The sequence below is a fragment of the Phascolarctos cinereus genome, unplaced genomic scaffold, assembly GCF_003287225.1.
Source record: "Phascolarctos cinereus isolate Bilbo 61053 unplaced genomic scaffold, phaCin_HiC Scaffold_4;HRSCAF=312, whole genome shotgun sequence".
NCBI lineage: Eukaryota > Metazoa > Chordata > Mammalia > Diprotodontia > Phascolarctidae > Phascolarctos > Phascolarctos cinereus.
The window spans coordinates 270,754,220-270,777,707 of record NW_027555847.1 but is presented as its reverse complement, the minus strand read 5'-3'; the positions used below and the strand labels follow the sequence as shown (position 1 = coordinate 270,777,707).

Below are 23,488 nucleotides of genomic sequence, written 5' to 3'. Positions count from 1 at the left end.
GCAAGGAGATTACAGCAATATATCACAAAGATTACATACTATGACCAGCTAGGAGTTGTACTAAGAATGCAGGGCTCACTCAATATTAGGAAAACTATCAGGATAACTGACCATATCAAAAACAAGAGCAACAAAAATCATATGATTATATCAATAGATGCAGAAAAAGCCTATAACAAAATACAACTCACTCCTGTTAAAAACACTAGAAAGCATAGGAATCAATGTAGCCTTTCTTAAGATGATATGTAGTATCTATCTAAAACCAAGAACAAACATTATCTGTAAAGGATAAGCTTGAAGCCTTCCAATAAGATCAGGAGTAAAGCAAGGATGTCTATCATCACCACTATTATTTAGTATTGTACTAGAAATACTAGCTAGAACAATAAGAAAAATAAATTGAAGGAATAAAAATAGGCAACAAGAAACCAAAACTATCACTCTTTGCAAAGGAGATGATGGCATACTTAGAGAGCCCTAGAGACTCAACTAAAAACTAGCTGAAACAATTAATAACTTCAGCAAAGTTGCAGGATACAAAATAAATCCACAGAAAACATCAGCATTTCTATATGCTGACAACAAAACCCAGCAGGAAAAGATAGAAAGAGAAATTCCATTTAAAATACCTGTAAGCAATATAAAATATTTGAGATTCTAACCGTCAAGACAAACCCCAAAACTATATGAACACAATTACATAACATTTCTCCTACAAATAAAGACAGATGCAAACAACTGGAGAAATATTAACTGCTCGGGTAGGATAAGCCAATACAATAAAAATGACAATTCCATCTAAATAAACGTACTTATTTAGTGTCATACTAATCAAACTTCCAAAGAACTATTTTACAGAGCTAGAAAAAAATTGGAACAAAATTCACCTGGAAGAACAAAAGGTCAAGAATCTCAAGGAAATCAATAAAAAAAGTTAAAGGAAGCAGCCTAGCAGTTCCTGATTTTAAACTATACTACAAAGTGATGATCATCAAAAACAATTTGGTACTGGCTTAGAAATAGAATGGTGGAGCAGTAGAATAGATTAGGTACACAATGCACAGTAGCAAATTATTATAGTAATCTAGTGTTTGATACACCCCAAAATCCAAGATTTAGGGGTAACAGCTCAACATGTGACAAAAATTGCTGGGAAAACTGGAAAGCAGTTTGGCAGAAAATAGGCATAGACCAACGTCTCACACCATGTACCAAGATAAAGTCAAAATGGCTAAATAAAGGATGATATTTTAAGTAAATTAGGGGAGCATGGAAAAAAGCACCTGTCAGATCTATGGATAAAGGAAGAGTTTATGACCAAACAAGACCAAACAGAAACAAAATGAATGTAGCCAAAATTAAAAGAAAAACAGGTAGCTGGGAAAAACATTTTTTGCACTAAGTTTCTCTAATAAAGGTCTCATTTCTCAAATATATAGGCAACTGAGCCAAATTTATAAAAATAAGAGGCATTCCCCAGTTGATAAATGGCCAAAGGATATGAACAGGCAGTTTTCACATGAAGAAATCAAAGCTAACTATAGTCACACGAAGAAATTAACTAAACCACTACAGAAATGTAAATTAAAACAACTGTAAGGTACCACCTCACCTACCAGATTGGCTAACATGATAGAAAGGGAAAATGAAATTGGGACACTGATGCACTGTTGGAATTGTGAGCTAGTCCCACCATTTCGGAGAACAATTGGGAACTACGCCCAAGGGGCAATCAAACTATGCACAGCTTTTGATCCAGCAATACTACTACTAGGTCTGTATCCCAAAAATGTCAATGAAAAGGGAAAATAATCTATTTGTACAAGAAATATTTATAGCACTTCTTTTTGTGGTAACAAAGAATTGGAACTAAAGGGGATGACTATCAATTGGGGAATGGCTGAACAAGCTGTGGTATATGATTATGATGGAATACTACTGTGCTGTAAGAAATGATAAAGGGGATGGTTTCTGAGAAACCTGAGAAAGCTTATATGAACGCAAGCAAAGTAAAGTGAGCAGAACAAGAAAGAACACTGTGCATAGTAACAGCAACGTTATAAGGATGATTAATTGTGAAAGACCTAACTACTCTGAACAAGATTCAAGACAATTCCAAAGGACCTATGACAAAAAATGTTATCCACCTCCAGAGAGAGAACTGATGAACTCTGAATGTAGACTGAAGCACTTTTAAAAAAACACCAAACATTATTTTTATTATTTTATTTTGTTTGTGTTTTCTTTTACAAAGTGGATAATACATAAATGTATTTTGCATGATCTCATATGTAACATCTAAAACCAAAATGCTTGCCTTTTCAAGGCGTGGGGGAGGGATGAGAGAGGGGGAAAAAAGTTAAAATTCAACAGGTTAAAAAATGATTGTTAAAATTTTTTTCCCATGTAATTGGGAAATACATAAATAGATAAAAAAAATTTTTTTGAAAAGAGCATAGGGTGGTTTCTCAGTGCTGTTTGGGCTAGTCTGGAATGAAAAAGCGACATCCCTGAGCAAAAGGGTATGTACAGTTCAAGCACTTTGGGGCTATAGTTATGAACTGCATTCCAGAAAGTCTGGATTGTTTCACAGCTCTATTAACAGTGTATTGGTGGTGAACCTCCCATTGCTACTACAGTCATTCCTTCCACATTGAAGGGGTTAGGAGTGCAGCACCACTCCCTCCCCCACCTCCCTCTACTCCCAGTGACCTGGAAAAATCTGTGTAAAATTTTTTGGCCCTCCACACCAGAGAAGAAGTCTGAATGTTTTCTTTTTCTCTTATGGGGTGTTTACAGTACTACGTTATAAAATTTGGGTTGATATTATACAATACTATATACATATTTTATGCATTTCTGGGTTTCTAAACTTTTTCTGTCATCTGCTGGCCTTCATGTGTTGCCTGTGGATTCTGCAAACCTTCCCCAAAATTCCCATTTAATTTATTATGCCGACTTGCAATATATCGATACCAGAATGGGGAAAGTTGCAATGTGGAAGGGACAACCACATAACAAAACCCTATCTGCTTTTGTTATGTTAGCCGATACGACAGGGGTGAGGAAGACCCTCAAAGATGATTTAACTTGCAATTTTTCTTATTAGTGATTTGGAGCATTTTTAATGTGGTTGGGGATAGCCTGAATTTGTTCTTTTGAAAACTGCTTGTTTATATTGACCATAATCTATTGGGCGATGGCTCTCATTCATCTACATTTCTATTCGTTCCCTCTATATCTCAGATCAGACATTTATCAGAGAAACTTGACATAAGAGATTATTTGTCATCTTTTTCCCTTCTAAGACTAGCCACTGATTTTTCTTTTGTGCCAAAGCTTTTTAATTTAATACAATCAAAATTGTCCACAGTCAATTAAAATAGAATGGAAATTACTTAGGACAAGCATTAATTTTGATAGTTTCATTTTGTGACAGCAACAGTCATGTGTGAATGCTTTCTACATTAAGCTGATTCAGAACATTTAAACTTGATCAAATGAAATAAGACTGAGTTAGGTTCTCCAAATTTAGTTAGTTCTCATCAGTTGAATGATGGATTTTGTCCAATACACACATGATTTATTGCTCTCTTTTGTTATGTTTTAAATTCAATGGTTTCTAAGAATAGACATTACTCCAAAAAAACATGAAAAAGTTGTAGCTTCTAAAGACAAACTTCAATGACCATTAAAAACATTGTAGTGGCAGTTGAGGTGGGGAAATTAAATGTTTCAAGGATCATTCAAGACCACAATGAAATAGGGTCAATTTCACTGAAGAAAAAATGGAAAGTGTGACCAAAATAAAAAATAAAAATAAAATAAAAAAAGAAAAAAATGTTAAGAACTGACAAACCATTGCTACAAAACAGCTTAAGTAATTCTCAGAAAAGAAAAACTTTCAGATAGACCTGGCAGCTGAAGGAGTTGTAACTGTCCCTCTATAGTGTGCTTCCTGAAGTTGGAGGAACAGTGAGAACAGTAAAAAGCAGCTGCTAACCATTGCTATGATGAATAAAAAATGCTTATGGGGAAGATAACATAATAAGATAATAAGATAACATAAAGACTGGGGTACTTCTGATTGGAAAAGGGTATTTTTATTGACGAAGCTCACTCTTTTATTCAAGGCTTCCTACCAAAACCACTGTCTGAAAAAGTTCAGGTGAGCCTGTATGATCTCAGCATATTTATCAGATTGTTAAAAAGTTACTAATTTGAGGGATTTTTTTTGCCCTTGCAATGGGCCCAAAAGTCTTGTCCAAATTGAAGAAATGAAGAACTCTCTCTAATAAATATGACATGCTGAGAAGCAGAATTGTTTCAGAATTATACAAATTTCCAAACGGGGATGGCACACAGCAATACAGCCTAGAACCACACCATACATCACTATTCCAAGTGTCCAAGAGATGGAGATAAACATGCTTCACTTGCTATGGAAACTGTATGATTTAAAAACCACTGAAAACATGGAGCTAGGTGGCAGTTAGAAGAATACTGGGCCTGGAGTCAAGAAGAACTGAGTTCAAATCCAACCTCATACACTTACTAGCTGTGTGACATTGGGCAAGTCACTTAATCTGTGACTGCCTCAGTTTCCTCAACTACGAGAATAACCCCATATCTTTCTATTTCTATTTAATAGCCAGTACCAGATAGTTTTGATAATTACTACCTTATAATGTAGTTTAAGATCTGGTACTGCCAAACCTCCTTTCTTCACATTTTTTTTCGTTAATTCCTTTGACATTCTTGACCTTTTGTTCTTTCAAATGAATTTCATCATTATTTATTATTCTTTCTAGCTCAATAAAATAAGTTTTGGTAGTTTAATTGAGACGGCATTGAATAAGTAGATCCATGTAGGTAGAATTGTCATTTTTATTATATTGACTCTGCCACCCACCCACGAACAATAAATATTGTTCTAATTATTTAAATCAGACTTTATTTCTATAAAAAGCGTTCTGTAATTATGTTCATGTAGTTCCTGGGTTTGTCTTAGCAGGTATACTCCCAGATATTTGGACTGTTGTTTTTGACAGCAGGTATATTACATGTTCTAATTTTTTCAGTTTTTTGTCTTTGTTCAAATATTTCTTGTTGTCTCATGGAATCACTGTGTTGGCTTGCTACAATTCTATTTTTTTCAGAAAGTCTACTACTTGACTACTTACGGGAGGTTTTCTACTTTTTGTTCCAGTCTCCTTCCTTAGGAGCTGTAATTCTTTTTTTTTTTCCACCTCTTGCTTTGTTTTTTTCACATACTCTGGGAATCTTTGTAGCCAAGTCTCTCTTTCTTTTTCTTTTTTTTTTTGACGCTCTACTTGTACTTCCTGTGGACATCTCTTTTCTTCTGGTTTTATGTCTTGGTTTTCTCTTAGTCCATGGTATTTCATTATTGGATTAGAAGGTCTTTTACTATTTACTTATGTTTCTATGCTCAGTTCCTACAACTCTAGTCCCCTTTCTTGCCCTTGCATGGGGTGCTTAGGCCCCAGTTTTATCCCTTTGTCAATTTAGATGCCACTGTCCCGTCATAGTTCTGAATGGTATGGAGTGGTCCTGGTTTTCCTCAGCCTTCTCTTTCACAGCTCACCCAGGTCAAGGATTTGGGCATGGAGAAAGGCCTTGCCCCCAGCCTAAGTCCCTGGTTTCTGCCTGTCTCTCACCAGCCTCATTTCCCACCTGGCTGTACTACTTTGGAACTCCTCTGATTTCTCCATCACACTCCAAGAAGCTGGAAAATCTCATCTTGCAATCTAATCAGCCTTGCTCCTTATGCCTCACCATTACTCTCTGCACCTCTGACTAGAGGGCGGAGCCATAAGCTCCAAAGCCTCCACTTAAGGAGGAAGCTCAGATCACATATCTCTTCATTTTCCACCCGGCTGCAGGACTCCTGGGAATTTTGACTTCTCCACCATACCTGCCACCTCCCCTATACCTCCTACCCTCTAACTTCCTTTTGTGCATTGTCTTCCCATGTAAGACTGTAAGGTCCTTAAAGGAAGAGACTATCTTTCACATGTATCCCTAGACCTTGGTACACAGTGCCTGGCAAACAGCAGGCATTTAATAACTATTTATTGACTGCTGACTTGCCCTTATCCTTGTAACTTTCTCCTTATGGGTAAATCATTTTGCAGGGCTTTGTCCCCTACCGTGGCTCTGACTAGAAACTGGAAATGATGTTGGTTTTTTAGCCCTTATAGAGAGTTTCACCAGCAAAATCATTAGATGGTGAGCTACTAGAAAGTAGGTACTGCTGCTTGCCTTTCTTTGTATCCCCAGTATTCCTATATCAGGCATTTAATAGATGCTTGCTGACTTGCCTGGGAACTGTCCCATTTCTGTCCCCTTAGGCATACTTTCTCTGGGAGCTGGCTCTGTCCCCTGCTCTGGCTCCTCTAGGCCAGGAGTGAGCTCTCACAGGTGTTCAGGCTTCTACCCCACCCGCCCAGAGTACCAGCGAGTCTGTCTTCTCGTACAGCCCTAATGGAGATGAAGCAGGTTACTGGAGTTACTCTTTGGTTTTAGTCAACACTGTTCCATCTGCTGTTCTTTGCTGCAGAGTTTCTTAGGGAGTCAGCCTTGGCTGTAACACTTCATGTCACCATCTTTGCCAGCCTCTTCTAGATATTATTTTATTTCTACCTTAAGGTTTCAAGATTAAGTATGTGTGTGTATGTGTGTGTGAGCATGCACGCTCGTATGTGCATATGCCTTTAATACCACACAAGATAGATGCTGCCTGTTTTTTCAAAAATATGTTTTCTATTATCCCATTTACCAGATCACAGAGCCGCTACATTTTCCTGGCAATGGGGGAAGGTTGCATAGTATAGCCTCTGCTTTGATCCAAGTTTCATTTAGGCCACCACAGAGCTGCTCCCCAGCAGTGACTGCCGAGGGAAAAAAAAGGCTGCCAGCCTTGAAGAGGAGATGACTTTCAGCTTTACCTTTTGTGTCTGCTCCTTCCACGGCTCTTTGCTTAGCAGAAGCGGCATGCTGCTGGGAAGGAGGGTGAGAGCCTCCTGCAAGGTGACCCTGTTGATTGGACTTTGGCCAAGATAAGCAGGAGAGAACCCAGCCATGCCTCCTTCCTGGTGCCATGGCAACCAGCTGGCACTGAGTCCAAGCAGGAGAGGGGCATCGTGGTCACCCCATGCAACCACAGACGCTGCAAAAAGCAGCAACAGGAAGTTGATAGCCTAAACAGGAAACAGGCACAAATTGGGTCAAGTGTTTCAGCAACTCAAAGATAGAGGCACACATACACACCCGCCCAGACTGTTCAGTTCAACACTCTCCTTCACCATCCACAAAAAAGGGGCTCAACTATAGAGGAAATGGAATTTCTAAGGCTAAGGGAAGACAAGTTCTGTTATAAAGACAGTTTAGGGGTTCACTTCTTCTTGGGAAAAAAAAAGACTTGGGCATCCCAGTGAAATGTTGCTTAATTAGAAGTTACAAAAAAGCTAATGATACATTTGAAGAGATGTTTTGTAAAAAAATTCTAATGACTGCAAGGCAGAGTGAGAAATAAGACTTGCTTTTTTTCCCCCCCACCAGAGTAGAGTTATTTTGATTTTAAAAAATGAAAATAAGCCGTATCTGGGGGAAAAAAAAAAAGGAGACTCTTTTCGACCTGTATAAAACACCTAGTATCACTTCTGGAAATTTAGAACACAGACAGAGAACTCCACAAGAAATCCTGGCACTGGCTCAAAAGAATATCCTAGGGCATGTGGTTTTTACCCACTTAGCAAACATGATGCCAAAGAACTTTACCAAGAGTAAAACATACTAATAAAACCACACAAAGGAGAGCAGAGTCAGAGGAATGACAAGAAGTGGGAAAGAGTTGCCTGCATTTTATCTGGGGAAGGGGGAACACAGATTCAAATCTGTTTCTTCTATCCATGTTAAGAAACTAAAAAAAGGGTAAATCCCAAGTCCCTGTGCACCTACCACCTAAGCCTTTGTCAGGTGCACTGACTTTAGACTTGGCCTCTCACTGCTTTTATTCCTTAAGTGCTGCTGTCCTACCACAGGCCCAGAAGTCTGTTTCATTTAAAAGATTTTCAAAAGGCAGCTCTGGATAATTTAAATAGCACAGTGAGAACACCCACTTTCTTCTGGCAGCAGTGTGATGGCACTATTGTTTTTCAAAAATAAAAGGCAGGAGGAAAACAAAAGCAACAAGGCATTAAACATTCTCTCTTTGGAGCACAAATACAAGCCCTAAATTTTAAGGAAGCTACAAATTACTTCTATAGATTGTACCTCTTCAAGAGCCACATTCTCAACAGATGTTGACTTGTAAGCAACATTTCTAATGTAACCCATCAGTTCCAACAGCCACTCCATTCTCTTCAGCACTCCTGAAAAGACAAGGACATTTTCTGACTAGGAATAAGGGTAATAGTTTTCCTTTGAAATGCAAAATAGAGCAGTAATAACCATGGTAACCAAAAAGGAACACCTGGTGAGGACTCCATCATACAATCCCAAGTTCTCACTGTAATAGTGTTGAGCTGTGACGGGACAAAAGCTATTTCTCTGACACTGTGAACATCAGGGTTTTGTTACTAATGTTTGAGGAAGATGGTTGGCTTGGCTTTTGTTAACTAATTTATTCTTTAAATCTACTGCTACTAATGCTACACTATAGTTGAAATTAAGTTACTGACATTTCTTCCTTAGTGTTAAAAAAATATCAAAGTACTCTTTCACTAGCAGTAAAACTTTGACTCTTGGAGTCAAAACCTTGCTGGGGTTAAAAAAGATCAATTCATTCATTTTAGCAAAAAAACAAAACAAACAGCTACTGCAGGGGAAATGAATAGCAAAAACACCAGCATGGAGTCTTTTTTTTTTTTTTTATAGTAATGACTTGGAGACAACAAAGACGTCTCAGGCTCAGCCAGCTTTTCCAAGAACTCAGTCATTCTAGATCTTTTGATGAGTTGTTCTGCCACTTTCTTGTATGTTTATAAGGAATGCCTGTAGAGCCAAAATGGTTGAGTAGATAAAGAGTACTGGAACATTTAAGGCCTGCCTGTGACACTTATTAGGTAAGTGACATTGTCCAAGTCACTTAACTTCCATGTGCCTAAGGCAACTCCCTAGGACTTATCTCATAGATGCGTAGCACTCCATTGGCGTAGGGAGTTCCCATACTGGAAATTCCCCACATTGAATGAATTATATATCTCTCATATTCCAATGTGAGGGATGTCTACTGTGTTTGTCTGGCTAATAAATGTCTGTTTTTAGGTGAGAAATACAGTATTTCATTACAAGTTCATTGGGTAAGCACTAAAACAGACACTGTTGTCAGTCTCATAAAGAAAAGCTACCAGCTTCAATGCCATTCCTGAATGCCACAGCTGGCACCTCAAGACTTATACTAACAAAATTAAACCCCTCAGATCTTCCAAAGCACACTGTAATCACATTTGCTGATTTTTGCCCCATACATTCAGTAACATTTGTAACTGACAGAAAATTGCGACAAGAAAGACATATAGAGGGCAGGTAGGTGGCGCAGTAGATAGAGCATCAGCCCTGAAGTCAGGAGGACCTGAGTTCAAATGCGGCCTCAGACCAAACCCTTAACACTTACTAGTTGTGTGACCCTGGGCAAGTCACTTAACCCTAATTGCCTTAAAAAAAAAGGCATATAGAACCTGTTTAGTACCATGAGATTTAGTCTCTGACATTCTAGGTCACTCTTACTTGCTTAAATCATTCTCAGTATTAAGGCTAAGTCTAGAAAGGGGTTCCTTACTTGACAGCTGTGAAGTTGGTTTTTTTTTTAATATTTGATAACTGTATTTCAATGTCATTGTCTTCCTTTGTAACCCTATGTATTTTATGCATCTAAAAATGTTCATCTAAGAAGGGGTCCCTAGGATTTACTGTACTTACAAAGGGATCCAAGCCTAAAAAAAGTTAAGATCTCCTGCTCCAGGAGTTATTAAAAGAGAAACATATGGCAGGGAAGGTAGAAGAACTCTTTGCATTAGCCAAGTACCTTCTACTCATGTGATGATCCATGTGTTATATTTGTCTAAAAAAAAAACATTTGGTCTAAATCTGATGCACATTTGGGCGTTTTAGAAGGTACATTTTATGAGTCAATCATATGGCAGTCAGATTCTATACCAATCACTTCAATAGCAGCCTTTGATAAGACTGCTTGCTTTATAAATTAAAAAAAAAAAATCCAACCCCCAACAGCCCATATAGCAATGGAAGCTATTCAAGGTTTGAAAATATAAAATGCTACCCTTTGATCCAGCAATAGCACTTCTAGGGCTATATCCCAAAGAGATCATATGAATGGGAAAAGGACCCACATGTACAAAAATATTCATAGCAGCTCTTTGTGTGGTGGCAAAGAATTGGAAATTGAGAGGACGCCCATCCATTGGGGAATGGCTGAGCAAGTTGTGGTACATGAATGTAATGGAATACTATTGTGCTATAAGAAATGATGAACAGGCTGACTTCAGAAAAACCTGGAAAGACTTGTATGGTCTGATGCTGAGTGAAGTGAGCAGAACCAAGAGGACTTTGTACACAATAACTGCCACATTATGCAATGACTAAGATTGTGAAACTGAACCCTTCTCAGCATTACGAGGATCTAAGACATCTCCAGAGGCCTCGGGATGGAAAATGCTGTCCACATCCAAAGAAAGAACTATGGAAGTCGAATCGCTATCACTTATTTTTACCTTCTGTTAAGTTTTGTTTCATCTTTCTGATGGTTCCTCCTATTGGTTTTAATTTTTACTTACAACTTCACTAATGTGAAAATATGTTTAATGGGTATGTAGACATAAAGGCTATATCAAATTGTGCGCCATCTTGGGGAGGGTGGGGGGAGGAAGGGGGAGAAAAATTTTCAACTCAAAAGCATATGGAAGTGATTGTTGATAAATCAAAATAAATTAATAAATTTTTTTTAAAAAAAGAAAATATAAAACACTAAGCAGAATCACTTTGTACATGACCTGTTCAGAAAGGTGAGGGTAAATGGCTATCTGCTCTAAGGTGCAGAAGAAAGAGTCCTCGATTCCACAGCCGAGAGAGCTGGCTTTTATCATTCTAGCTCTGTCACTTCCTATCTCTGTAACTCTAGGTAAATCGATTAACCTCTCTGAATTCCCTTATCTGTTAAACATGGAAAATAATACTTGGACTAGCAACTCTCACAGAATCATTTGATCCTCACATAGGACAATAAAGTGCACTGCAACAAATAAAGCACTATAAATTTAAGTTTTCATTAATCAGCTTATAATTATATAAATACAGAATTATATAATTAGCTTATATTAGCTAGCACTTATATGCTGGCAAAATGCTTTACATACATTATCTCTTATGATCCTCACAATAACCTTGTGAGATAGGTGGCTTTATTATTTCTATTCTACAGATGAGGAAGTTGAAGCTGAATGACCTTAAGTGACTTGCTCAGGGTCCTAAGTAACTATCTGAGGCAGGATCTGAACTCAGGTCTTTTCCCTCCAAGTCCAACACTCTCTCCCTGTGCCACCTAGCTGCCTCAACATTAGTATTATCATCTGATAAACTAAAAAAGTGAAAGCCTTTCACATGGATATTTTCCACTTCTAATCCTAGAAAAGACTGATCATAGATTCAGATCTGGAAGAGATATGGAGGTCACTTAATCCCAACTTCTCATTTTAGAGAATAAGAACCTGAGGAAAAGAGAGGTTAAGTGACTTGCTCATAGACACATAGCCAGTGAGTATGTGAGGATCTGAGCCCAGGACTTCTGGACTCCACATCCAGCACTCACCACTGGACCACACTGCTTCTCCCTGACAGCTTCCTGAAGGCTGGGGTTTTGTCAATTTTCACCTCTATCTCTCCAATCACTGATACGATGCTCTGAACAGAATAATCACAAATAAAAGTGTACATTCCTGTGGTGCTCTAATATTTAGAAAATATAACCCTGCAAAGCAGGTGATACAAATAATATCCCCCTCATTCTTTTCACGATGAAACAGGTTAAAAGAGGTTACTGAGCTCCTTATTTACAGTCACATAGTTAGGACATGCTATAGCTGTTACAGGAAACCCAGTCTCTTGACTCAATTCAGCACAGTTTCAAATGAATTGAAAATAACTGTTCCTTTCTATCTGATGTTTTACTAATCTGCCTAATTAGCATGACCAATCTGTCCCCCATTCCTGGAGAGTTCTCTCTCCTTGTCTCCAGCTCCTGGCCTCCCTGGCTTCCTTCAAGTTTCAGCACAAATCCTACCTTCAGTGAGATCTCCCAGGCTCAATGCTAGTGACCTCCCTGAGATTACCTCCAATTTACTCTGTACGTCACTTACATGAACATAGTCATCTGCAACATTACAATGTGAACTCCTGGAAAGCAGGGACTGTTTTTGCCTCTATCTGTAGCCCCAGCTTTTCACACAGAACCTCCCAGAGTAGCCACTTAATACATGCTTGTTGACTTGACTTAATACAGAAAAAGAAATATAATCTGGGGCCATCAAAAATTCATGAAATCCTCCCATGTATGAGAAGCCTGAACCTTGTCTCCAAAGGACTAAGTATTCCTTTAAGTAAGTTTAAGATAAAGAAACAATATACAAATTAATTTAAAACAGATGATAGGGGGATCCATCACTCACCCTCTCCCTTTAAAAACAAATAAACTTTCTTTTGCTTCAATGTGCCCTCACCTGTGTTTGTATGGCTTATAATCCGTGCATGATATAAACCATGCAACATCATCCAAGCAACTGTTTCTTTGTCTTGACATCGAACTGCGGCCTCAATCACATCATTCCAGTGCATCAGGGGAAATCGACCTTGAGAGACTAAATACACTTTGACAAAGGCAGCCTTCTTTATGTTGTTCTGAAAATGGCAAATCATTTAGCTACCATTAATTTAATCTATCTCTGTTTTTGCTGTGCCCCCAAGGGCTAGGCTAAAAGCAGAGGGGCCAACTCTGAAGTTGGCCACCACTCCAAATGCTAGGACAGTTTATTCCTGGCAGGAGGCTACACTGTGTTTCTGTCTTCTATTAAAATTGTCCATTAGAGATGGTAGGCATTATCTTTCTTCGTAGATATTATAAATGTGTTCAGAGGTTAATTAGTGAGAACATTTGATAAATACATCCCAGAAATAATGAATCCTAGTGTTTCCAGTGCATGACAGGACAACAGGCTCTCAGAGGGGCACAATAACTCTTTTGGGCCATTTACTCCACTGTAGTGGTCACGAGCTAATAGTACTCTAGGGACCTAAACGGGTAACATGCCAACCGTAAGGCCTTTTACTGCCAGGAATTGCTCTAGACACCACACCTCCAACAAAATTACAAGGCTGTGAAAGACAAGGGCTGCATCTCCTATTTCTTTTGTGTCCTTGCAAAGTGCTCAATGCAACTTCTATGTCCAACAACTGGGAAATGGCAGAATAAACCATTGGTTTATCAGCATAATAGAATATTATTGCACCATAAGTAATGATCTCCATGAAGAACTTTCAGAAACACAAAAAGACTTACACAAAGGGTCACAGAATATAAACTCAGAATGTACACACTGACTACAACTATATAAAAAACAACAGCACTAAATCTGAGAACGAAAGGGGAGACAGAAGCAAACAAAATGTTGCTGTTGATATTTTTTTAAAAGTTTATATAGTATATTTAACAAATTATAATAGCTGAGAGTTAATAGAGGCATCTATAATTTTCTTTTAGTTTAACTGTTTTTGGCTTATTAAGTTGATAAGAAAGTTATTTTTAGAAACAACACCAAGTACCTAATGCTTATTTTTGAACACAAATGTCTCTAAAATGTTTGTGGCTTCTGACAAAGCTGAGGACAATCGGGCTAATGAATCTAGATTCTTATATTCAGATGAGAAACTGAAGTCATTTTGAAATTATTCACTTAAAGGCTGGAAGCAAGTCAGCGTCAGCCAAAAAGAGCCACCACTGCACTGATTAACCAATTTGAATCTTCAAACCAGCAAAAATAAATTTGAAGAAATTACTTCCAAAGTAAGATTCTGATACCATTACCTTAGTAATACGGGCAATGCGATCTATCTCAGCATCTGTCATCTCCGAAAGGCATTTTGCTGCATTGATATACAGGTCGACATCACTTCTCTGGCAAACAAATTCCAAGCATATAAAAATGCATTTAGGCACTAGGAGAACAAGTCTATTTCAAATCTTTTAAATAAGAGAAAAACCACAGTCTTTTTGGTATTCCTTTGTACCTATGAATAGATCTGTGAAGATTTTCCACCTTAATCAAATACAAGAGAATTGATAACCCTGCTTTTTAACTGTATTTAATTTCCCCATTGTGCAGTCAGAGAAAAAATAAGTGGGCTCTGATATTCTTCGTTCCTTTGTATATTTCTGACATCTAAAAAAAATGGCTTCTGTCATCTGTGGGCAATTTTTTTTTTTGTCAATCTAAAGAAACCAAGATATAGGTGTGTCTTCAGCCTACCACTATTTTGATAGTATTCTTCCTCCTGAAATTTCTTAAAATATGCATACTTATGGAAATATTCTTGCCTGAATATTCTCTAGGCTTTCCTATTTTGTTTCTAAAGTCAGTTATTCTGCAAAGAGACCTTGAGTGAATTCTCTGGCTCAGCACAGGATGATCTATGTCCAGTCTGCACAAAACCATGGTTCTAAATTTGGAACCTCAACAACCCAGATCTTGAAAGAGAAAACACTCCCAGTAAAGAAAAGAATGTGGCCATTTCTCATTAATTCCCCACCCACTTTCTTAAACATTTACCTCCTTGCCTTGCCAAAAAGGCTGTAAAAAAAATTCCTAAATGTAAATTATAAAGGAATGCAAATATTTTTGCTCCTTACCTGAATCTTGTTTGGCAAAAGATCAAAGATTTTCTCAGTAGCACAGCAGAGGAGACTCCAGAGGTATTGAGCTGGACTGGGCAGCTTCATAGCCTGGCTAAGTCCTTGTAAGGCACTCTGACATAACTCATGATTCTGGACAGCGGGAGTAGCTTCAAAAAGCTGCACCATAAACACTTCAGTGAAAACCTGAAGCTGGTCCTCAGAAACATGTTTCATCCACAGGGGCAGAGACACCAAAAGGTACTTCTTGGTTTTCATCTGGAAACAAAACAGGGCACTTGATGTAAACAGTAAAGACCAGAGTCGAAGGCCTATATTACACAGAACCCTACATTCTGTCAGCTAATAGATGCAATGAACAGTCACAGAAGTTCATGGCTCTTCTTGTCTATCAACACGAATATCTCCAAAACAGTCTTCTTATTGTTTGGATTTAGTTTTCCCCACAGTTTCAAAAATCAGTGGAGTCATTGACACAGGTATATAGGTATAGTTGTTTTTTCCTCTCAGTAATACTGACGTGCATGTGTGTGTGTGTGTGTGTGTGTGTGTGTGTGTGTGTGTGTGTGTGTAACAGTTTTAGCTATGAGTTACTCAGCTTTAAACATATTCTCTTTTTGGCCAGTGGAATAAAACAGTGTTATTGCCAGGCACGGTGGAGTACACATGTAATCCTGTTACTGGGGAAGGCTGAGGCTGGTGGATCACCTGAGTTCAGAAATTCTGGGCAGCTGTAGGGCTAAAGTCTATGAGGTATCCATACTAACAGAGTGAGAGCACACAGAAGCAGAGTGCCACCAGACTGCCTTAGAAGGGTCAAACCAGCCAGGATGGAAAAAAGGATCAGGTTAAAGTGTCTGTGAATTTCCAGCCTGGGAGAGTCCAGGAGACCTAGTCTCCAAAAGGAGAAAAAAAAAAAGGAAATGGAAAAGGAAATAAAATATTGTTTCTCAAAGAACACAGAAGTCGATATTCTCTTTAGTTTGGAAAGGCTACGCTTTCATGAAAAAAAATTCCCTGGAAAGGAAAAGGTTACACAACTCAAGTCCCCGGTTGTCATGGTCATTATCATCATCATCATTAACATTTATATAGCACTTAGGATGTACCAGGCATGGTACTAAGTGTTTTACAATTATTATCTCATTTGATTCTCACAACGACCCCGGGAAGTAGGTGCTATTATTATCCACATTTTACAGATAAAGAAACTGAGATAAAGAAGTTAAGTCTAGGGTCACACAGCAAGTAGGTATCTGAAGTTGGATTTGAACTCAGGTTTTCCTGACTCCAAGAACAGCACTCTACCCACTGGGGCACCTAGATGCTTTCTATTACAGTTTGCTTTTTCTTTATAGCAATATTACTGCAGATGATAGTGTTCGCTCTTTAAATTGAAACATATAGGTCTGGAAAAAATGGATTTTGACCTAGCAGTATTTGAGCCATCTACTGTTTCTATTAAAGAACAATAAGATATCTTGTCAGCAAAGGAACAGCTGTCCTTTCTAACAACTCTGAACAAACCAATGTTGACTAAATGAGATTTTTTGGTAGTAAATTTTGTTTGAATATGAAAAATATGACAGTCCACAAGAAGAGACTCTTAATTAAAGTTAGGCACAGCTCCTCAGATTACCCTACATTTAATTTCTTGCCAAAGAACACAAATGAAGTTGTCAGCTAATTCTTCTAGGAAGAGTCTGCCTAGGGTGGGGTCTAACAACAGTCTTTTAGCTGATCTTCCCTTCTCTATTCTCTCCCTTGACCTCCAGCAAGGAGGTCGAGTGTCCTGTATAGTGACACCAGATTCAATTTTTCTAGATTACCATGTATCGCTCTTCTACATAAAAACTCACAATAGCACAAGTTAAAACCTGACATTTTGGCATTTGAGGCTAGACACGTTTGGAAAACAATGAAGTTTTCAAAAATCCCATACCCATTAAGATTTTTTTGTGTCTCCTTCGCCATTAAAAACTGTTAGAAAGACTTGGAAATATATTTTCAGAATGATTAATAAACTATTAGGAATAAAGCCTTAGGATGCTATCCAGTCACTATTCCCCTAAAGTAGTTTCTAAAAATTAGGCATTAAGATGTGTATGACTTTATAGAAAATGATCAGCTACAGATGATTATAATTTCTGCATATGGAAGACAGGTAAAGTTCTTACATTTAGGAAGAGCAAAGTACAATTCTACTAACAAGGGAGCATTCTGTTTCATAAGAGATGGAAGGAAGGAATGCTTTCTCTAGGTATGATTTTTTTTTTTTGACTTCTGATCAAGAGGCCAGTTAGTCAATAAACATTTAAGCATCTGCTATTTACCAGGTACTGGCTAAGTGATAGGGATAAAAAGAAAGGCAAAAGACAATCCCCACTCTCAAAGGGTTCACAGTCAAACTCATAAACTATGTACAAAGAAGAAATATACAGGATAAATTGGAAATAATCAACAGAGTTAAAAGGCACCAGTATTAACAAATTGGTAGATACTCTTCTATCCTACCTAAGGCCTTAATAGATATCAACAACCATTAAACTCTGTCAAGATTAGAAAAAGAGCTTAATAAGTTGCCTTCTCAAAAGACTCAGCATAGAGAAAAATAGAAGCAAAGGTCTTTAAGGGAAGTTGAGACCTGGTTCCTCCTGGCCATGAGAACTTGAAACCCACAAAGTAACTGAAAGCATAATTATTAATCATAAAAAGTTTAAATTTTCTGGAATCAGATTATTAAACTGTATTTTAGCAATCAAAAAATAAAATAAAATAAAATAAAATATAAATAACAGATATACAATTACATGTTACGTATAAAAATGTAACATTATATAATAAGCAATAAAATAATGAATAAGATCAAATTATATTTTAGCTTGCAAATGAAATAACCTATGTGAATTCTATGTGAATCCAACTGCTCTGACATTTTGTGGGGAAAAAAATGTGATGAATCTTAATAGCAAAAAAAGCTAGAGAACGCCATATTCTGTAGCTGAGTATTGATATGAAAACTAGCCACTAAAACATTGTTTCCATTTCTGTCCTTACTTTAAACACCCATTAGTTAAGCATCTAGTATTTGGTTTGTTTGTTTGTTTTTTTGGGGGGGGGCTAGGCAATGGGGTTAAATGACTTGCCCAGGGTCATACAGATAGTCAGTATTTGTCTGAGGCCACATTTGAACTGAGGTCCTCCTCAATCCAGGGCCGGTGCTCTATTCACTGTACCACCTAGCTGCCCCAAGCATCTAGTATTTGGAAGACACTGTGTCAAGTACTGGGCCCCTCAGGGAACTTACATTCTCAGAAATATTGTGAACCCAATGGGTAGCATTTAGAAACATTTCCAGGGGCAGCTAGGTGGCGCAGTAGATAGAGCACTGGCCCTGAAGTCAGGAGGACCTGAGCTCAAATCTGGCCTCAGACCAAACACTTGACACTTACTAGCTGTGTGACCCTGGGAAAGTCACTTAACCCCAACTGCCTAAACAAAACAAAACAAAACAAAAAAAGAAATATTTCCAATTATTCATAAGGTAGTAAGCTCCCCATCACCACAGGTCCTCGAACAGAAGCTAGATGTCCAGGTACTATGTTAAGTGACAGGCAAAAAAAGAAAGGGACCAGACATACTCCAAGACTTATAATGAATATTGAGGAAGGGCTTTTTAGTCAAGGAAGAGTTAGACTACTTACTGAGATGAGGTTGTTCATTAACAGAAGCAGTGTCAGATAAACCCAGTTTAAAGAGAGCTTGGCAAAAAACAGAACTTAAGTCATCTTAAGAGTACTTCAGAATGAAAATTGAAAGATAAAAAAATAGAAAGATGGAAGAGATATGCAACTATTACTATAACAAATTGATTTTACCATAATGGACAGTGGAAACATAATTGGACCCTAACTGTACAGGCTTGAATTGTGCATATAGAGGATGAAGAAATATCATGAAAGAGAAGAAACATCAAAAGGGCAGCTGAACTTGACCTAGGATATAAAGAAGAGATCTGTGCTAGAGGAGACTGTGAAAGCACTGAAGGATCAGCTGAAGGATGAGAGGTATAAAAAAAGACAACCAAGAAACCTTCAATAATGACTACTCTACCAGCTACACAAAATTTTCAGGACTATCTATACATAAATTGATAGCACTGTTGATGAGGATATTAGTAGGAAAAAATAAAGCTTGAATCACATCTTAACATTTTTTAAAATTTGCTGAAAAAAGCAGAAAACGTAAAGTGTCATTGTGGTCATTGTTCACTGATCATGAAAAACCTTTTAATTCAGTAGCGGTAATGCTTTAAGGGTTCCTTTCTAATAGCGCGTCTGCCATCCATCGAAGTTATTCAAAATTCCTTAAAAGATATGATGAGAGAAATTCCTTAAAAGATATAATTACAGAAAAGATATGACAGAAATAAAAGATACAATGACAGAAATAACCCTGTTCAGTGATCTTGAGATGAGGAATAAAACAGGGAGATATATGCTTACCTAAGATGTTTGCCACTGAATTTCAGAGATGCAGTGTAATGTCCATATTGAAGAGGATTTCTTTGTGGAAGTGAGGTCATATACACTGTCCTGTTTACAAATGACTGCACACTGGTTGCAACTAGCCCTGCAGAACCTCCTGTTAGTTAGAAGTGCTCAGAAGAGCTGGGTCTTACTATCTACATAAGAAAGTATATATAAGTAGATAAAGAATGTAGCCCATCTTCTGTTCATTTTGTTTTCTCTTTCTGGGGGTTCCTCCTATTGGTTCTAATTCTTACTTACAACATCACTAATGTGAAAATATGTTTAATAGGAATGTATATGTATAGCCTATATCAGATTGTGCACCGTCTTGGAGAGGGTGGTGGGGAGGAAGGGGGAGAAAAATTTTAAACTCAAAAGCATATGGAAGTGACTGTTGATAAATCAAAATAAATTAATAAAAAAAATAAAAAGAATGTAGGCCAGACTACAACCTGCATTCTGAAAGAAAGCGTAAAGAGTCTATCAACATATAATAAAGTTGGTTAAGAGTATAGGACAGGAAGTGGAGACTAGGTTGGATTCCTTTCAGGAAATTACAAAGCTCCTTTAATGACCCCTCCACCCCACAAGTTTCCCATGGATATCTGTTGTTGTTGTTTTCAAATTTTTTAAAGTTCTAAATTTAAACACCAAATAAAATGAACATTTCCATATATGTAAAGTACATCAAGAAAAGAGTGCATACAAAATTAGAAATCTCAACTATGTACAGCTTGCTTTTCTTAATAAGTTTATGATAAATTTAACATTAACTTGAAAAGCTACACTTTTTATCTGTTTTTTCTCCAGCCTTTATACTGTTCTCATCTGTGCATTTTAAAAGAATCTTCAATTACTCTCTTTTTTTTTTCCCCTGGGAAATCTCTCTTAATTGAGATGGGAAAAATAAAGAAACACAAGACCCTTCTAACACACATGCATAGTGTCAAGCAAAACAAATTCTTCTTGTGCTGAAAATGTAGGTTTTCTTCTGCTCTGTGAGTCCATTACTTCTCTGAAAGGAGATGAGCAGCATGCTTCACCAATGGTCTTCTGGAACTGTGGTTGGTTGTTACATTGATTAGAGTTCTTAAGTTTAAAAAAAATTTTTTTTAACAATATTGTTACTGTATAAATTGTTCTGTTGGTTCTGCTCACTTCACTCTGCATCAGTTCATACAAGTCTTCCCAGGTTTCCAGAAACTATTTTGTCATTGCCTACAAAGGCACTTTTTTAATATGAACAATTTACCAGTGTTGTTGTATGGTAACAAGAAGTGGAATACACTAGTCTCTGAAGAATTTAGGGTAAATATCACACTGTGCAATGGAAAGGTAATGGCAGGTGCTGGTAGGCTGCAACATGGGACCAATAACGAACTTCAAAAAAAGAACAGGAGTAAAAGACGTCATCAAGGAAATGTACGATAGGAAGATGGGCTGTTCACATGGCAAAGGCAAGGGATGACAAGTGAGTAGGCAAAATGGTTCACTAATGCCCTCATAATGTCAAGAGAAAGCGAAGAATGTCTCTAGCACATCGGGTAGAACCTGCAAATTTATAAGTGGACATTTCCTTCCAGATGTAAAATTCTCTGATTTGCTATGGAAAGATAGAATTATGGCCCCAGGCCATACCTCATGTTGCATTTAGTCACCCACTGGAAAACCAGGGCCTCCCTGAGCATCTTGCTTTTTGTTTTCTCACTGCTTCCTTATACCCACCTACAGATCAACTCTCCAGAGACAATACCCCTCTTCCTTACCCCTACTAGTTCTGGAACTGTGCTATATAGCTAATCTGTCCTTGATTGACGGGTGAATGAATCTACTTTGAGCAAAAAGGGAGCCCAATCATCCTTAACATCCCATTCAGCCATCTACCAGGAAATTAAAGGCTACTTGGCAATTCTGCCATCTCCTCTGACACACAAGGCACATAACATCTCTTGCTTTGGTCCCAACCTACTTTCTACCTCTTACTCTTAAGCCTATCAAATCAATACAACCATTACCAGTAGAAAGGATGTGACAGTCAAGTGCCCTGCAGCTTCACTCACAATCCCTGTGCATCTCCAGATCAACGCTCCCTTTCCTGGCCACCATTCCCTTATAAGTGTGGAACTGGCCACTACTTTAAAATAGAAGTGCAAGCCTGCACCACTTTATATTTGGATTCCCAGACTCTAGCACTGTGCTGAGTGCCTTTTTCACTCATTCATTAATTTGTTTTTAATAATATTTTACCAGTGTTTTATGGAAACAGGAAATAAAAGAGAATAAATTAGTTGTAAAATATGTATGATTCTATGTTTTTTATAAATAAGGATGCAGTAAAATGTTTCTTTTGCTGACTAAAAATGCAAATACACATGAGAATTCATAATTGATTACGGACATATATATGACCACAATATAAACCCCACAGCAATGAGACATGTGGAAAGAACAGGTACTATTCTTGGAGTCAGAGGATCATCTGTGTCACTACTGGCAACACACACACACACACACACACAACACACACACAAAAAAAAAAATCACCTGAGTGAGCATCAGTCTCTTCAGCTGTAAAACTAGGATAATAATGTTTTACATGTTGGAGATCCAGAGTCAATCAATCATTTTGCCATCTGCTACCTAACATCTGGGAATAGAGGACCCTCTGATCTTTTTTTTTTTTTTAAGATATGCCTGTCAAATGCCAACTTTGGAAATTCTTTAGAAAGGAACTAGATTCTCTAACGGCACCCAAACTCTTATTTACTACATACACTCAGACTGTGGATTAGTGGTGGTACTACCCACATCCCCAACAGCATAGCTGCATTTTGAGATGATTGTGCCTGGGTCACCATAATTTCAATGGACAACTGCTGGACTTCTTCACCTAAAAGAGAAGAAAAACCCTTAACATAGTATTTTCTCCAATGACTTAAGACATTTCAAGTTAAACATATGAGACACAATTTTAATTCCCATAGACACAAGGAATATCATTTAAAATGAATATTCCAACAGGCCTTTTGGATGGAAAAAGAAGCCATTTTAAGCACATTCTCAAATCAATATACAACTGGCAGGGTCTCCTTGCCAACAAGAAGGATTCCATGAGATCAAGAATCTTGAACCCAAAATTGCCTTAGACGCTTGATGGAAGAAATGTTGGCCTTAAACCACGAGGAGTTTGACACCTTGATCTTACACCAAAGGGTTCCTTAGCAGTAAGGTTTTGGTTGTGCCTGGAATCACTTAAATATGGCCTCCAGATTCACACATCAGCATAGCTGTTTCCTCATTTCAATTTCTCTGAATTTTGTTTTAAACTAAAGCTGTAACACCTCTCATTCAGGATTTAAGGACTCAAATTGAATAATCCAAAATTAGACATATTCAACACTATCTCCAAAAAATTATTGTGTAACTTAGGGACTGTTTAACCTACAGTCTGTGAAAAAAATTTTTAATTGATAATTGTATCCAAAAATAATTTGTTCTTCTATAATCCTGTGTATTTTATTTTATGGATTTTTTAAAAATGTTGAGAAGGGGTCCAGAGGCTTCACTAGATTGCCAAAGAAGTCCATCGATGACACAAAAAAGGATAAAAACAGTTGGATCTAGATTACTGAGGTGTCAAATTTGCTGCCTTTCAAAAAATTCCTACCAGAACCAGATTAAAATGTCATTGTGAAAGGTTTAATAAAATAAATAAAAATATAACACAGACAATGTAAATTTGGTTTTCTAAGTCAACAGCTCTAAAAACCCACCAATGACCATCAATGTGGCCTAGCACATATCTCACTAGTCAGGTCATACTGCATGCAATGCAGACCATGGTACTCTGAATGCATACTTACCAAAGTTTAATCTCATAAGAGGGGAAAGAAGGGAAGCCCAATTAACAGGAGGGTACTGGTGACTTTCTCCAACAGTTGCTATGGGTTTCAATGCTACTTTTACAAGGGAAGGAGGAACAGACTCAGGACCTAGAACAAAGAAGAAACAA

The 23,488-nt window shown here is 37.6% G+C and overlaps 1 protein-coding gene across 3 annotated transcripts in view; it reads right to left on the bottom strand.

Annotated features, from left to right (window-relative positions):
- The window catches only part of FOCAD (focadhesin), a 381,816-nt gene that overhangs the window by 31,869 nt on the left and 326,459 nt on the right, over positions 1–23,488 (bottom strand). For 2 of the 3 annotated variants that reach the window (XM_078153058.1, XM_020973967.2), the window contains exons 36-42: positions 23,340–23,468; positions 22,251–22,366; positions 14,942–15,202; positions 14,120–14,209; positions 12,759–12,936; positions 8,299–8,396; positions 6,972–7,223 (exon numbers count right to left, since the gene is read on the bottom strand). In XM_078153058.1, coding sequence (XP_078009184.1) covers positions 6,972–7,223; positions 8,299–8,396; positions 12,759–12,936; positions 14,120–14,209; positions 14,942–15,202; positions 22,251–22,366; positions 23,340–23,468 — 1,124 coding nt within the window. Of the gene's footprint in view, positions 1–6,971; positions 7,224–8,298; positions 8,397–12,758; positions 12,937–14,119; positions 14,210–14,941; positions 15,203–22,250; positions 22,367–23,339; positions 23,469–23,488 lie in introns of those variants that run through there. The other variant, XM_020973969.1, reaches the window with a different exon arrangement.